General features: G+C 36.7%; 1 protein-coding gene and 1 pseudogene across 3 annotated transcripts; both read right to left on the bottom strand.

Moving 5' to 3' along the window:
- Positions 1-679: 679 nt before the first annotated feature.
- On the bottom strand, positions 680-7,980 carry LOC137715496 (disease resistance protein Roq1-like; annotated as a pseudogene). The gene is made up of 8 exons (XR_015960911.1): positions 7,824-7,980; positions 7,046-7,123; positions 6,101-6,141; positions 4,659-4,743; positions 3,535-4,081; positions 2,289-3,393; positions 1,815-1,985; positions 680-1,726 (listed from the first exon to the last, which is right to left on the bottom strand). The product of XR_015960911.1 is annotated as a disease resistance protein Roq1-like (transcript).
- Positions 7,981-11,485: 3,505 nt separating this feature from the next.
- Positions 11,486-15,318, bottom strand: LOC137715495 (uncharacterized). 2 transcript variants are annotated; one of them, XM_088691385.1, is made up of 4 exons: positions 13,250-15,292; positions 12,806-12,880; positions 12,443-12,542; positions 11,486-11,841 (listed from the first exon to the last, which is right to left on the bottom strand). In XM_088691385.1, exon 1 carries the CDS (start codon positions 14,294-14,296, stop codon positions 13,325-13,327), a length of 972 nt encoding a protein of 323 aa, XP_088547511.1. In that variant the 5' UTR covers positions 14,297-15,292; the 3' UTR covers positions 11,486-11,841; positions 12,443-12,542; positions 12,806-12,880; positions 13,250-13,324. The 2 variants fall into 2 exon arrangements, with proteins under 2 accessions (XP_088547511.1, XP_088547512.1); XM_088691386.1 differs by lacking the exon at positions 12,806-12,880 and having other exon boundaries at positions 13,250-15,318.
- Positions 15,319-17,798: the final 2,480 nt, after the last annotated feature.

Here is a 17,798-nt window from a genome sequence, read left to right as displayed (position 1 = left end):
GGAGCATATTTTTGCTACGTCTTCACTTCTAAAGGCTCTATTCCACACATACACGTGATGCTGACCATAACAGTAGCCTTTCTGGCTGCTTCTTGGGATAAAGAATGAAGAAGTGAACAGTTCATGTCTTTCACCCATGAATTTGACAATGAAATTAGCTCTTACACTCAAGTCATTCTGCGGCTTTGAAACCCCAGAAACAACAGCAGAGAGAGCGAATCCCGAGAAACCTTTTCGAAACCAATCTGGACAAAGCTTGATGTTCACTGAAGATCCCTCACTTTGATCACTGAACCAATTTGGAATTTCTTTTCCCGGACATACAACGTTAATACGAGGCCGGGGGTACTTTGACGGCGCAGTTGCCACTTGCATAATTCTAAGCTGTGCATCGTCCATTATGTTGCTCCTTGCGTTCTTGTCCAATTCTGGACAATTAATAAAAAATTTGCAAAAATAATCATATTTATCCCAACCTTGCGTGAGCGCTGTCCTTGAACTTGACACCGTTTTCAGCGATGTGCAATCTTGTGCTTTAAGAAGACGTACTGCTGGGAGCTCTGGTAAATATTGAAGCTGCTTGCACCCATATAAGCAGAGGCTAGACAACTGAGATGCTTGTTTGATGCTTGCAGGGATGCTCCTAATCCTGGTTCCACACAGATTTAAGTCTTGCAATGAGGTTGAGCAAAAGAGACCATCAGGGATTTCAAATATACCGCTGTAGCTGAGAATTAGTTCTTTCAAAGAGAGAAAACCGACGGAGCTGGAAGGCAATTTTTCAAGTGCCCGACAGGCATAACAGTTGAGACTTCTAAGATTTGTTAAACTGTAGATATTTGTTGGGACATCCTTAAGGTACTTGCAGTCCATAAGGTCTAAAGTTTGAAGTCCAATTAGATTTTCAATAGACGAAGGAAGCATGTCCACAGCTGTCCCTTGCAAACTAAGAGACTCCAAATGTTCCATTGGCTTCAAGATTTCAGGGAATTTGGAAAAGCTTGAGCAACCTTTGAGATCAAGTCTCTCAAGATATCTCAACTTACATATGTTTTCTGGGATACTTGAAAGCCATTTGCAACCTTGTAGCTCAATTTTTTTGAGAGCAGGGAGAAACTCAATTGATGAATGTAGCTCTTGGACCGCTGTTCCACTTAAACAAAGAGACTCCAAATGTTCTATTGGCTCCAAGATCTTTGGGAAGTCTTCAAGTTTCGGGCACCCATACAGATCAAGTAACTTAAGATATTTCAACTTACAAATGTGGGTTGGGATACTCACAAGCCTCTTGCACTCCAATAATAATATTCCTGGGAAGCTCAAAAATCTCATTAAGAGATGTGCAAGAGTGTATGAGAAACAAATCGGATATGTTTAGCTTACACCTGTTGCTTGGAAGTTTCTCAAGGTCTTTACAGCCATTAATATTCAAGTAAGAAATCTTTTGGTTAGACCAAACTGATTTGGGCAACTCCTTTATACCACTGGTACATAAATCTAAATATTCAATATTTCCTGGCATTTCTGAAAGATACTTGAGACTGGTGCATTCTCCAAGATCAAGATGAGTAAGCTTGTCAAGAAGTTGAAAATACCAAGGAATTTCAACCAATCTGTAACAGCCACGAAGATTTATGTGCACAATTTTTGGACACCCAGAGAGATTTGGAACTTCGGTTAGATTTGTGGACCATGCCAGATCGATAACTTGTAAGTTCACAAGTCTCTGCAACAAATTAAATAGAAATATCAAGAATCAATAAGCGTGACTTCCTACACTGCATTTTATAAAATAACTAAATAAGCATATATACCTGGTCTTCTTTCCAAAGCTCCTTAACTTGGCTTTCGGGCATATGAAGCTCAACTAGATTTTCAGGAGAAAAGTTTGAGGGCAAAGATTTCAGGGGATATCCACACCAGTAAAGATAACGAAGAGAATCGGGAAGATCTAGAGAAGCGTTTAATTTGCAGTAATTGCCAAACTGTTGAGAGTTGACAACAATTAGCAATGTTAGGTTAGACATCTTTTTGAAATCTGCACTTTTCAACCGTAGCTCTTTAATCTTAGACCAATTAACCAATATGGCTTGAACATTTGGAGTTCTAAGAGCAAATTTTCAACGTGAATAAAACATATATACATAAAGCAAAATCAATCAAACCACAAATCTAGGAATCTGACTTCTTGATTATATATGAGTATTTCTTTGGTGTGTTTTCATCTAAAATTTGCTATTTGTTTTTACTCGTATAAAAAAACAAAACCGAATGCATTTGGCACTTACCATGTTACTTTTCAATACACGATAGACATCCTCATTGTTGAACAACCTATTACGTTTACCAGGATCTTCAATACATTGTTCTTGAACAATTGTCCTTCCCATTTCTTGTAGCAAATCATGCATCTCTATGGTTCCCAATCCCCTTTTTGAAAGAAGTGATATGAGAGACATATCAGTGAGAATTCTAATTCCAGCTACTGCAAAGAATCCACGGATATCTAACAATGGTTTTACCTCATCCACATCCCTCCCTTTATGAAAACATGCTATATCCAGAAATATCTCTTTCTCATTTCTTCCCAATCCCTCGTAACTTATTCTCAAAACTTTCTGGATATTTTCACTGGGGAATCGTTTCAATTTGTTCAATTCATCTTCCCAGTCTTCTTTGCTCTTGCAATCGAAGAACAAGGACCCCATAACTATAAGTGCTAAAGGAACATGTCCAGCATAATACACCACCTTTTTTGCCAACCTATTATGATATGTTCTAAGACTACTGTTATTCTTGAAAGCACGTGAACAAAAGAGCTGAAGAGCGTCATCTGTTTCTAATCCCTCAACCTCGTAGGTCTTATCATCTTCAACAGTTTGTCTAAGTATGCTCCTATCTCTACTTGTGATAATGATTCTACTTCCAGTGCCATATGGAAGATGATTGCCAGCTAAACGTTCCATTTGCAATGAACTACTCACATCATCAAGAATAATGAGAACCTTTGTACGGCTAAGCCTTTTTGAAACACTAATTGACCCTATGGATTGACTTTTTACCTTTAATATCTTTTGAAGAAGAAATTTTTCCAAGAGATCTAGTCCATTTATTTGTTCTGAGATCTCCTTAACATTTCGAAGAAAACAACTAGCTTCAAATTTAGAAGAGAGTCTACGAAACACAGCATCAGCAATCGTGGTCTTGCCAATACCACCCATTCCCCAAATACCTACAGTGATGCGAGCGTCCTGTGAATGAATGTCTAACAACGATTCAATTTGCTCGATGCGGCTTTCAATTCCAACTAGGTCTTCTAAACCGCATGATGATTTGTGACACAATTTGGTCGAAATATCCTCTACAACTTTCTTAACTAAATCAGCATCCGTCCTGGCATATATATATATGATTATGTAGGAAAGTAATAGTTAGTCTTAAATATATATACCTTACAAGATCTTAGCACAACTAAATTTGTCACAAGTTTAATGAAAATTTATATTTTATACAAGTAAAGAATTAGTTGGTTACCTAAAATTTTTTGAATCAAACCCAGATATATTTGCTGCTTTCGTCAGAGCATCCCTCCACTTGCGCACCTTGTCGATACTGTTCTCGAAACGTTGCTCGATTAGATCAAACGCAACCGCATAACTCCCCTGTTGTTTTCGTACGTCCGATGGAAGGATGTCGTAAAAAATGGGTATAACCAACTGACCATGTCTTTCCTTGCATTCTATGATATGCACAAGCTCATCCAAGCACCACGTGGAAGAAGCATAGTCTTTCGAGAAAATGATCACCGAAAGCTCTGATTCCTTGATTGCTTCGAGAAGGGCAGGTGCGATTTCATCTCCTCTCTTAAGCTTGTCATCCACGTAGGTTGTGATTTTTTTCTCAAGCAAGGCAGCGTGAAGATGGCTGGTAAAAGTACGGCGGGTGTCCTCACCTCTGAAACTAATAAACACATCATACGTTTTTGTATCATCAGCATCAGCAGCAGCAGATGAAGAAGAAGAAGAAGCCATATCCGTAACCTCTAGTTTTCAGATCCAAGAAGCAGTTGCTGAGAGATTAACTGTTAATTAGAGGGAGAGAGGGAGACTAGTTCAGAATTAAGGGGGATCCAATGAAGCAAGAAAGAGAGACGGAAACTAGTTTGGAATCTACTTCAAATTGGCTTTTGACTACATTGCACAAAGTTCCGAAGGCTCCTTTAGGAAAATCAATCAGTGAGAGAACAAAATTAGAAAAAGGGGCACATGGGATGGGGTCTCCTTTACGCACTTTACGTGCATAGTTGTGAACTAGAGATTTAGCCGCGCGTTGCCGCGGAAGTGTCAAGCAAATTATAAGTGTCGGTATATGGATATGTAGAGACTATTTATACAAAACATGTACAAAGTATTCACATAAAACCATACAGTAGTTGTTGATAACTTAACCATCTACACTGATATTATATTAAGAGTTGTTCAAAATATAACTGCTCCTATTTTACCGATGTACTCCAAAAATTGTAGTTTTTTTTTTTTTACCACTGAAGAGTAGCTAGTAGCTAAATTATATTTACAGAAAACAACAGGTTAGCATTCTACATTTAAACAATTGTTCAAAATATAGCGGCTTCTAGTATGAAGTAGGAGTTACCCAACTTGTTTGGTGCTGACCTTCAATGATTCTTCACTCTTGAGATTTACTCTTTTTTCTCTGTGGGTCCTCTGTTACAAATTAGATCACCTAAATAAAGAATCCAGCAAAAATTAGTCATAATTTTTCATAAGCTGCATGTGAATAATGGCTATAAAAATAAGTAAGTAAAACAAAGAAATGATATTGGGTAGAAAAATTAGTTAATCCATCCACAACACAGATTGTTGTACAATAATGTGCGAGAAGAAAGAATATGGTCATTCACAGTAAAAAAGATATCATGCGTATAATTCGTTTTAACAAAAAATTATTGTATATGTGTGTACTTATCTTTAAAAAAAAAAAATCAACACACACACATCATATTTGTTTCACAACACTACACACATGCATATAACTACTATCAAAGACAAATAGTATTACTCTCTTAAACTTTGGTTGTTAACCCTTTCTACATATTTTTGTTAAATTGTAACTTAATTGATGATTCAATTACAATATTCTATATGAAAAACACTTATTCTCAAGCCACTTGATTTTGGCATTTGGGTTGGGGGGCACAATTTTCCCCAGAAGGAGCCATCATGTTTTCCACGGGTTCCCCATTATTAATAGAAGGATAAGTGACAATTGAAGTCCTTCGGTTTGTATCACTGAGTAGGACTGCCAACCAAATAATTTTGAAAACATCATGCTTTTCAATCATTTGTCATTGTTCTTACCTAAATTTGAAATTCGGAGACAGTGAGTGATGTTGTAATGATGTATTATGAAATCATGTTGTAATTATGCATGGAACATAGAAGAATGCAGAAAGACGGTTTTCTAGTGCTGTTAATAACAATTCTTAAGCCAATATATTATAGATTTATTGAATTTAAAGAGTATAAATTTATGAGTCCTAAGATAATATATTACTTGAAAAGAAAAAGAATAGTTTTCTCTAATAATAGGACTACTGTTAGATTGAATAAAGATGAATGAAATTGTATATGAAAGTCAGTATAGCATATAATGTCAAATATCTCATGATTTCACAATCCTACTCTTTATATTGTCAGACAATACCATGATTCATAACTCTGAATTAGAACATGAAATGGTTGTTCGAGTAATGACACATACTTTTTTTTTTTTACCTGCTGACAGAATTTCGATCAGATGCTAGCATGTTATCTTTCTTATTCACATTTTAAATTCATCCTTTAACAACATAGCAAGGTAACCTAATTAAAGCATGAAAAAATGTAAATGCTTTCGAAAAAATTCCACTTAAAATTAACTTTCACGAATGTTAGTAAGGCAGAAGAACCTTATAAGTATATGCTAATACAGATTATAATTCATTGCACACAGAAAGAACTCAAATAACCTAAATAAAAAAAAAACTAACACACTTATTAAATCATTCAAAATATATAGAAAGGGAGAAATGTGAAGCAACCTGTTGGAGTTCACCTCTGCGATTAATTTCCATCTAGAATCCTACACCATAAAATAAACATTAAAACAACACCTTAGCTAGCTACCATGCTCTTTAAATTCCTCAAATCCCTTATACATCACAAAGAGAAGCACATGCATCTAGAGAATTGAATATTAGTATCACTACTATGGATTCAGTTTCATTGTTGTTTCTTCTCTTTGTTTTCAATTCTTTTGATCATCCCCCAATGAAGTCAAAACCTATTAAATCAATCTGGTCCAATCGAGTATTTTGGAGTTCTATATATTATTAAATCTTTGTAAAGTTTTATTCTCATTTTTCATAATGCATTTTATTGATCGAAACTGTGTTTATATTTAACCTTCATATTCAAGAGTTATTCTCGCAACCAATCATTCAAATCCTAAAACATACACAAAATCATGACTCATTAGACAAAATTGTAATGAAAATGTCAAAACAATCGAACAACTAATCAATTGTTGGTTTAGCTGATTATTTGTATTCTTGAAAGAAATTCTAAAAGTGAACAATTTGGACCATTGATACACATTGAAAAATAGGATGATCATTTTGTAGAAAACCTGTATATAGGTGAGTATGTTTATGAATTTTTGTAAGTGATTTGGTAAAAGCATTCTTTCCTTTTATAAAAAAAAAAGAATTGGTTTACTCAACAAGAAAACAATTGGTAAAAATATTACTCAAAGGATTGGAAGCTCATAAGTCATAATCATTCGGCTTGTCGGCAAAGGAAGATAGGATGTTTTATCGAATGTGCAATTGTAAAACTTTATTATCTATCGAATGTGCTACATCAGAAAGAGAAGCACATGCATCTAGAAAATTGAATATTAGTATCACTACTACGCATTTAGTTTCATAACAAAGCACATTGAATTGAATTACACAAAGAAATGGACAAATAGAAGCAGAGTATACCATCCAAATCTTCGTCCCCCATCAAAAATCGAGCCAAGTCTCCGGACCAGCTGCCTCTACCTCCTCTTCTAAACAAAACTAAAGCAAAGTTGAAGCGATTTTAGTGAACTCCCAAACCCCTATTAACAGATAGGAAAACCATAATAGTATACCTAACACAACCATCAAATAAAAGGAAGATTACTGCAATTTCAAATGCACTTTAACTCACTAAAAAGAATTTCTAAGACATCAAACACCATTTCAATATCAAAAAACGACTCCGGAACGTAGTAGTATGCTCCACCAAAGATTAACTCATAATTCAAGAGCCGTAAACTACCCATTTCCTAAACGCTCATATCCAGTAAGTTGGCAGTTAAGTTTTCTTCTTTGAGACAAAAAAGAAACTTTTGAGGAATAAAAAAAGAATGAAAGGAAAGATCCCAAGCCATAAATCATACAAAAACTAACACCTAAAGCTTAAACTTCACTACATTCTGGTTTCTTCATTAACCCAAATTTTCTTGACAACCAAACAAAATGTAACGCCATGCAAACTAGTCTCAAGTCATTTCGATGTTAAAATCCTAAAATAAAAAAAATAAAAAAATTTCTCAAAAACCCTAGGAGAGAGAACGATGTTGCTAGGGCACCAAAACCTAATTTCCACAGTCACAGGGGCAAGAAGAAGAAGGAACTCAGAGCGATTGGAGATCGAACTTGGACCGAGTCGGGATCCAGTTTGACTCGGTGAAAGGTGAGAGTCGCAGAGAGAGAGAGAGGAGAGAAAGAGTACCTGAGGGAGCAGATTAGCGACAACGAGGGTTTTGGGGTCTGAGTCAAACATCAAGTTAGACTGCCCTAAGAGCAGTTCCACCAGGGAGATGAGAGGCCGGCACCCAAGCTTTCCACTCCAGCCCAGCGGATAGGCTGGCACCCAGCCCGTGTTGGTCCCTAAGCCAGCCCAAAATCGACAGAGGTGTGGGCTGGCCTATATGACTCCATTTGCTAGGCGTGTGGCAATCACGTGCAACCCTGCGCAAGTAGCCAACACGGAATTAGACGGGGGCCCCACATGTGCAGGCGCACTCAGCCATCATATGGGGAAGCCACGTGGGCCAGCCTAGGCCAGCCTGGGCCATTGGATTTCCAACGGTAAAAAAAATTTGAATTTAAATTTTGATTTGGACCGTCCAATCATAGATCAACGATCCACGTTTGTCCCCCAAAAATTAAAGAAAAAAAAAAAGGCACAACGGTCAGAATTATGACCGTTGTCCACGTGGCACCTTATAGGCTGTTGGATTTGAATATTTTTCAAATCCAACGGTCTAGATTAATTAACTAAATTAAAATTTATTAAAAATTATGAAAAAATTTTAAATTTTTTTTTCTATAAATACCTAACCGTCATTGTCACATCCCGGCCCGAGGCGGATCACTTCCCTGGCCCGCTCCACCACCGTAGCACGATATTGTCCGCTTTGGGCTTACCATTCCCTCACGGTTTTGTTTTTGGGAACTCACGAGCAACTTCCCAGTGGGTCACCCATCATGGGATTGCTCTAGCCCCCTTCTCGCTTAACTTCGGAGTTCCTACGGAACCCGAAGCCAGTGAGCTCCCAAAAGGCCTCGTGCTAGGTAGGGATTGGAATATACATTTAAGGATCACTCCCCTGGGCGATGTGGGATGTCACAGTCATCTTCCACCTTAAAGGAGTTCCATCCCTAAAAAAAAACACCAAATAAAATTACATAACCTCACCATATAAACTTAAGAAAAACACACTAAATAAGATTACATAAACACACCAAATAAACTTAAAAAAAATATATACCAATTAAATTTACATAACCTCACCAAATAAACTTAAAAAAATAAATAAATAAAACACACTAAATAAAATTACATAAACTTAAAAAAAAAAACACACTTTATTCTTCAACCACAAGCTCATTTTAATTATCTTCACCTTCTTGCAATCCCCATTAATGCTCAATTAAGTCATTCTGGCAGGTTATGTGCTAGTATGGCTCTTACACTGAAGTGTACCGCTGAACAATCAATTCATTGTTACGTCCATCCCGTTCCAACGGCTCATGTTGCAGGGGATCTTCGGTCCAGTCATAAGCACAGTAGATACGTGTTCTTGAGTTGTTCATCGGATCCGGCTCGTATTCATCGACGACATCATAATCATACTCATCTTCCACAATCATGTTATGGAGAATAATACACGTCATCATGATGGATCGAAGAGCCTTGACATCAAACATTCTAGCAGTAGACCTGACAATTGCCCAGTAAGCGTGCAGGATACCAAAACAACGCTCCACATCCTTCCTACACCCCTCTTGACATTTTGCGAAGTGTTTTTCTTTTTCATTCTGTGGATGTGGCACTATTTTGACAAACGTTGACCACCTTAGGTAAATGTCGTCTACAAGGTAGCATGGTCCGTCATATTTATGGTCATTAACCCAATATGTGCATCTCGGCGATTTTCCTTGCAGCAGTTTGTCGAACACTGGAGATTGGGTAAGGACATTTATGTTATTCTGAGCTTCTGGAACACCAAAAAAAGCATGTCAAATCCATGTATCAAATGAAGCCACCGCTTCCAAAATGATACTTTTGGCTCTTTTTATGTCGCCATAAGCTCCTTACCATGTACTTGGACATTTTTTCCAAGTCCAATGCATGCAGTTGATGCTTTCGATCATCAGGGACTCCAAAACAGTTATTTTTCCCATCCTCGCGATCTCTTCCAGTTGATCTGCAGATACTCCATATGCAAGCATTCGCAAGGCAGCCGTAATTTTTGCTCAGGAAGAAGACTTAGAACATGAAAAGCATCATCTTTTTGCACAAAGTATGGATCATGATTGCAAATAGCACTCATGATTTTGTCGAACAAACAACGTCTAAAAACATGATGAGGGAATACGATGTTAGGAATAAAATAATCTTCCAAGAGATCTTTACCTCGTCTTTCCTTTTTTCTATTGAAGTTTGCGGCACATCTGGGTTTGGCTATCTGACCCACAGCTTCCATGACACGGCGGGAATATGAGGCCCTCTGCCTTCTATGGTCATTATCCTAATCCTCCTCCATTGCGAAGGCCTCATCTCCACCTCCACCTTCCTCGAGATTGACCAATTCTTCTTGTTGTGCCAACAGTCTTTTATGTTGCTCCTCAAATTGTTTATACACTCTCCTTGAAGAAGACATTGTAAAATGAACTCGAGATTTGAAAACGATGAAGAAGGATTCTGAGCTAAAAAGAAGGATTGAGTTTGGTGTGAGGATGGATGTATAGATGTAGGGTTTATATGGACTAAAAAAGAAAGGATGAGGTTCTGGACAATGTCACGTGACACTACGTGATTGGTTGAAAATCTTATCGAAATCTTGGCTAAATTATTGCAAACAGGAAGTGACACGTGGCGCATTGGGATTGGTTGAAAATCTTATCGAAAATCTATCCACAAAATAGTACATTTGGATAATGACACGTGGCGTGATAAAATTGGTTGAAAATCTTATCGTAATCTTGGCTAAATTATTATAAACAGATAGTGACACATGGCACGTTGGGATTGGTTGAAAATCTTAGCGGAAATCTATTCACAAAATAGTACGTTCGGATAATGACACGTGACGAGACGAAATTGGTTAAAAATCCTATCTAAAATTAAAACTATTTTAATTATTTATTCTTGTATAAAAAAATTTAAAATATTTTAAACAGGCTGGGTCCAGGTGAAGATCGTTTGTGCCAGCGTATTTTTTTAGGGGTGGAGATGTATTTGGCCTATTACTGTTCATTTAGGAATGGAATTGCTCTAAAGAGAGAAGAAGAGGACGCCAGAGACGAAGGAAAATAAAGATTTTCCATGGTAAAGTTTGGCTAAGGGAGAAGAAAAAAGATCGTATGCAGCGGCGAGTACGAGTGGTGGAGCGGGCCGCACTCTGTAGTCCTCTATGAGAATGGTAATTTACTGAAGAAAATCTCGATTGTCAATCATCTATTGACCAAAAGAAAAGTTATAATTTCCAGCATCTAGCTTGTGAAAATGCTATTTATTTGTTACTTCGTGTCGTTTTCGTGTTATATATGTTTTCTTAACTGATCGTATTGTGTCAATGGTACAACTCGTTAACAAGTTGATTCTATACCTGCTATTTTCGTATTGAGTAAACAAGTTGTGCTAAAAATTGTCAGGCTTACTCTAATCGTTAGATTTGATTTCTACAACGAACAAACTTCTATCTCAGGCATTCATTTTTCAAGTGGTACATACTATTGAAGAAAAATTAAAACATTTAAGCTTTATGTACACTTTTTTATGACAATTATTATTGGTATTCTGAAATAGTCATCGTGCACTTACCAGAGTTTTAGTTTAGGGAGAGCTTAGAATTATGTTATAACTTTGTAGCACACGTTCAAAAATTCCAAAATGTAGCTTGTAAGAATTATTTGATACTTCTTGTTGATGAAGGCAAACAATATAATAAAATTTCAAACACAACCATGTATGAATACAATTTTGACTCGCACATACATGACACCAACTATAAACATAAGGTTCAAGCGGCCGTTTACCACAGTGAGGGAAAGGAACGTGAGTTCGAACCTAGTCGGTGACTAATCTAACAAAATCTATCATTTGTTAAAAGAACAAAAAACAAAAAAAAAAAAATTATAAACAAAAGGTGACCGGCCGGCGACAAGGAGCCAGTCAACGGTGCAGGTGGCACTCCTTGTAGTGGTTGGGCCATTAGGCATGTTGGCTCTACCATTTTGCCCTATAAAATGCACAAAAATATGAGTCACAATAGTTAAAACTTACAAGCATATATTCTAGTTAATAAAATATTGAGTAAATCCACATGGATTGTCCTCCTTCTGTAATACAACTCTAACATGAGAGAATCTTGAGTCAGGTCGTCAAATTACGTGATTGTTCCGCCCTTTTAATATTTGTAAGTATATCAACACGTTATTGACTATTGACATGTCAATTATATTATTATACTTCGAATACATGTTTATCTAGGTGAAAAGTAAATGATAAAAGGGCAATATCTTATTAGGTGTCTAGAGATGACCCACGGTCAGACTCTTCGACCTAAGATTTCCTCACTAACAAAAATCGAGACTTACATATGATACGCTACAAAGGTGGTGTTGCAAACTAATCATGCATTATTAGTTTAGAATACCATCAACGTACTAATTAAATGTAGATTAGATAAGTCATTCAAGATCGGAGAAATACTTAAGTGTAACGTTGTTTTTCACATGATAAGTCATGTAACTTTTAACTGGACAGATAGGTCCCTACCTAAGTTTACTACCTCTTTTAACGATGATGATACACAGAGATTAGGTTGTATGCGTAATTACCTGCATGGTGTGCTGCAATGACCACAAAAACACAAAGAAAGCTGGAATTGTAATTCCAAGAATTAATGGTAGCTTGCTGCTGTCACCACCACCCAACGACCTTCATCCCAAAAAAATAGAAGCTAAACTTGTCAACAACCAAAAAAAGCAAAGAAAAACGAGAAATATGCGAAAACATAATCGGTTTAGACACTTTTTTTTAATCAAAAAATTAAGATTTGAGGAACACTAAACAAACAATAATATGACACTAAATCGTTCATATACGGTTTATTGTCCGCTAAATTCTTAGTAGAGGACAAAAACTGTAGCTAAATATCTATAGTGTAATATATTAGGAGACATTTTCTGGGAAAATCTTACAATTGAGTTAGTTTAGGTAAGGTGCCAAGAAAATCAGGAACGGCTCCACCCAAGCTGTTGTTGTGCATGTCTCTCCTTCAAAACATAATTTACTAGTGACATGGATAGAATTCGAAAACTATTTATAGATCCCTTTATATTTAATCATATTTTCTAATTTAAAGTATTTTTTTTACCAACTAACTCTTGGTTCAGCGATAGTTTTTTACTTTGGTAATGTTGGAACATTCGAAGCCTGCATCTTCCATTGATGATCATATAGTGATATTTAAATAAGTAAATCATATTATGTTATAAAGCTATTAATAAAATCATCAAGCAATTGTTTCGACGATATCAAAATTTATACTAATGTATCTACCAAGTTCTCTAGCTAAGAATATGTCAAAAATAAAATGCAAAAACTTGTCCCAAACAACACAAAACTGATAATGTGTGTTTTACCTTGGACACCATGGTTGTCAATGGTGCAACAATTCCAGAGTTCTCTGCGATAGTCAGAAGCATCTCCTTCAACTTTCAAAGATGCAAATTAACTTCATTATGATCTTCTAACAGTGGCAACAAAGCAGGATCTACATCATCTTTAGACAACAAATTAACTATCAATTCCGCAGTTGACGCATCTGCAGAAAAACCGCTCTCCACCATTTCATGGATAAGTCTCATCGCCCTTGATGTCTTGTTCTGATTGAAAAATCCCCGGATAATTGTGTTATAGGTGCAACCATTTGGTGAACAGCCTTTTTCTTTCATTTCTGTAAGTAAATTCTCCGCTTCATTTATTAGGCCGGCATTACAAAGTCCACTAATCATTATGGTAAATGTCCTGACATTAAGCTGAAGTCCCTTTGATGACAAACCGTTAAAGAGATCCCTTGCGCATTCAACTTTTCCACCTATGCACAAACCTTCAATAAGAATATTGTAAACCACAATATCTGGATCCAATTTCTTGCCTTTCATCTCTCCAAACAATTCAATTGCCTTAGATAGTTGTTGGTTTTTACACAGACCATCTAGTAATATAGCATAAGTTTGAACATTTGGAAGTTGGCCACAAGCTTGCATCTCGGAAAACAGCTTTTGTGCATCGTGTATTCTACCCTGCTTGCAAAAACCATCTATTAGTGTGCTGTAAGTAACTGTATTCGGAACCAATCCTTCACCAGACATTTCCAGAAAAAGCATCACTGCCTCATCTATCATTCTCTGCTTACAATAGCCGTTTATCAGTATGTTGTAACTATGAATATCAGCCACGAACCCCTTGCTAAGCATTAGATCAAAGACTTCTTTCGCCTTACCCATTTCTCCTCGCAAACAATAACCATCCATAAGTGAATTGTGCGTAACCATGTCAGGCTCAATATCTCTTTGAGTCATCATTTCAACCATGTTTTTTGCTTCCCCGACCAAGCCCTCCTTACAAAGGGTGTCTACCAAGACACTGAAGGTGTGCACATCTGGAAAGATACCTTTGCTCACCATTTCATTGACCAATCTCGTAGCTTCTTTCCACTCCCCTAATCTTCACACTCCATGAATCAAAGAGGTATAGGTAATGACAGTAGGGGCAATACCCTTACTCATCATTTCAGAGAAGAGGTTCAATGAATCCACAACAAGAGTATCTTTACAGAGACTGTCGATGATCGTGCTGTAAATGACAATGTCAGGCTTGCAACCTCCTTCTTCCATTTTCCTAAGTAGTTGAATAGCTTCAGCGTTGTTACCTTTCATGCAAAGGCCCTTTACTAGTGTGCCGAAAGTAACCACATTGGGCTTACAATTACCACTTTCCATCATTTTATTCAAAATCCCGACAGCATCAGCCTCTCTATTCCGAAGAAGGAATCCATGGATTAGAGTGTTGAAGGTCGCAACATTCGGTTCAAAACCAAGTTTGAAGAATTTTCCCAAGACAGATAAACCAAACTCCATTTGGTTGAGATGGGAAAAGCAATTAATGATGATGTTTAGAGTATAAACATCAGGACGAATTCCCGACAGCTCCATTTGGTCATTCAGCGACATGACTGCCGGATAAAGTTTCAACTTGGCGACTTGAGTCAAGACTTGAGTGAAATAGACAACGGAAGGCAGTGGACGCATTTGAAGCATTTCGTCGAACACATGGAGTGCATCCTCAAGATTATTGACTTTGACAAGCCGATGCAATTGGGTGTTTTTAGATTTGGTTGGGTAACAAGGTCGAGAGTGAAATGGAGCCAAGTAATTGTTGAAGAATAGAAAAGGAGTATATTTATGAAGAAGACGAGGCACAAGGGACATACCTCTCACTCTGCTGCCGATGCCATAACCAACCTTCAAAGAAGAAGAAGCAGCCATTGTCGTCGTCCGCATCATCTTCAGCGTCTGGGTTAACAAGTAAGAAGATGATGGTTAGGGTTTTATGCATTTTTCAACGCAAACAATTACCACCAGCCCTTCTTTCTAACCGGTAATGTTATGCATACCAAATTTCTAACTAAATTGTATAAACTAATAATAAGAAGTCTGATGATTAAATTATTAATTAAATATTTATTTAACATGTTTTTTTATAATGATATATTATTTAGTTGTAAATTTAATCTTTTTAGCATTATTCTTCCTTATAAGTTCTCATAACACGAACATGACGTCTTTCCAAGCCTACTTTTGACTTTTTGAGGGAATTTTTAAAATCAACTTTTTATCTTAAACCTTTTTTTCAACATACGACATGAACGCACGTCTTTGCAAGCCTACTTTTGACTTTTTGAGGGAATTTTTAAAATCAACTTTTTATCTTAAACCTTTTTTTTCAAAACTAATATTATTTCAATGTATTGCCAACGTGGCCTTGTCTATATTTCACCGAAAAAGTGGGTCTTAATCCACTTCATAGTGAATAAAATGCGGTAAAATGAGCGAAGCACATGACTTATATTGGATGTGCGAGGTAAATGTTGTAAAATGTGCAAGGCACATCACTTATATTTAGGATCGACTAATAAAAATCATTAATTTGTCATCTCACCTTTATACAAAATATTAAGAGGATTACATAGTATTACGGTTTGTTTGGAGGTGAGACTTTTTACTAGTCGATCCTATCTGTATTATAGAAGTGATAAAATGTGGTCTACCTATTATTAAATCGTTTGCCACCGGCATTTAGGTCAAAAACTACCAATATGTCAACGAAAAGGAAATGACTTCTTTTGCCACAAACATCCTGGTTCTCCTGTGTTCCTTTACAATTTGAGAAGCTTGAGAGAAGAGCAGCCCATCACTCATTTCTCTTGGCGGAATCAGTATCAATTAATTTAATGAAAATAAAATCTAATGCAACAAAATTATATACTACGAAATAGATACGTATATAATTACAAAAAATAAAATTATGAAACGCAATGAACTAACGGAGTTTGCAAATAGAGGCTTGCAGATTTTCAATGTTCTTGAAATAGAATTTCGGCCATATTCAATGCTTGTAGTTCTAAGGTGTCAGCTCCACCCGAATTCAATTATCTATAATCAAAGTTTCAGCACCAAAACTTTGATTATGGCGAACTTTTGTGTTTTTCTTTCTTAGGAAGTTTGTATGGATGAATATTGCAAAATTGACGTATTAAAATGCATATGCACGTTAGAAATACATAGGTAGTCTGATTCAAATTCAAACAGACAACTGTTTGAAATAATCTGTAAGTTTAAAACAATTTAATTAATCCTTAATTAAACGTTCCAAATAACGTCATAATTCTTAGTTTTTACAAAGGCCATCAAGTAAAACATTGTAAGTTTCAACAATCGGAAGTTGGCCACAAGCTTGCATATGAGAGAACAAGTTCTTCGTATCTTTCTAGTCTCCCCATCTTGCATAAACCGTCAATGAGAGTGATAAGTAACAGTATCTGAACCAGTCATTTCCTAGACATTTCCAAGAAAAGCATCCAGGCCTCATCTTTTCTTCTGTGCTTACAATGACAATTTATGAATGTGTTGTAACAATGAGCATCAAATGCATAAGCCCTTAGCTGAGCATTAGTTCCAAAACCTTTTTCGCCTCACCCGTTTCTCCTCGCAAACAATAACCATCCATAACTGAATTGTACGTAACCGTCTTAAGCTGAATATCTCTTTGAGTCATCATGTCGACCATGCTTTTTGCTTCCCGGCCAAGCCCTCCTTAAAACGGGTGTCTACCAAGACATTGAAGGTGTGCAGATTTGGAAGATACATTTGCTCACCATTTCATTAAACAATCTCGTAGCTTCTTTCCACTCTCTTAATTTGCATGCTCCGTCAATCAAAGAAGTATAGGTAATGACGTTTGGGTCAATACGTTTACTCATCATTTCAGGGAAAAGGTTCATTAATGCATCCACAACTAGAGCATCTTTACATGACTGTTGATGATCGCGCGTAAATGACTTGGGTTAGGCTTGCAAGTTACTTCTTACATTTTCCAATGTAGTTAAATAGCTCCAGTGTTTTTACCAATCATGCAAAGGCCCTTTCATAACCAATTATGGCTACTAGTACCACTCTCCATCATTTTGTTGAAAAGTATTGCTGCCTCGGCCTCTCTATGCTCAAGAACAAGGAGGTGGATTGTGTGTCCTCCCATTTCCGTACTCTTCTCATGCCCTTCTGTTTGTGTGGTCACGGTTAAGCCACGTCAACATTTTATATTCCTATTACTTTTTGTTTTATTATTTCTATAAAAAATTAATATAAAATGTTGACGTGCCTTAACCGTGACCACACATCATAGGAAGACATGGGGAGAGTATGGAAATGGGAGGGTAGACAAGCCACCTCCCAAGAACAAAGCCATTGATCACAAAGGTCCAGGGAAATGCTAAGGAGTTAGACTCTTTATGGAGTTAGACTCTTTATGGACTCTCCATCACCTCTATTTTTGGTACAATTCCCTGTTAACATTATAAAATATTGTGCAAAAAACATAAGGTGACGGAGAGTATAAGAGTCCTAATTT

This window comes from Pyrus communis, chromosome 3 (assembly GCF_041283825.1).
Source record: "Pyrus communis isolate YQ-2024b chromosome 3, ASM4128382v1, whole genome shotgun sequence".
Classification (NCBI taxonomy): Eukaryota; Viridiplantae; Streptophyta; class Magnoliopsida; order Rosales; family Rosaceae; genus Pyrus; species Pyrus communis.
This window is presented reverse-complemented; position numbering and strand designations above follow the sequence as displayed.

Bases quoted from the DNA above. Each gene is read 5' to 3' on its own strand.
- LOC137715495 (XM_088691386.1), bottom strand. From the start codon at position 14,296: ATGGTGAGCAAAGGTATCTTTCCAGATGTGCACACCTTCAGTGTCTTG.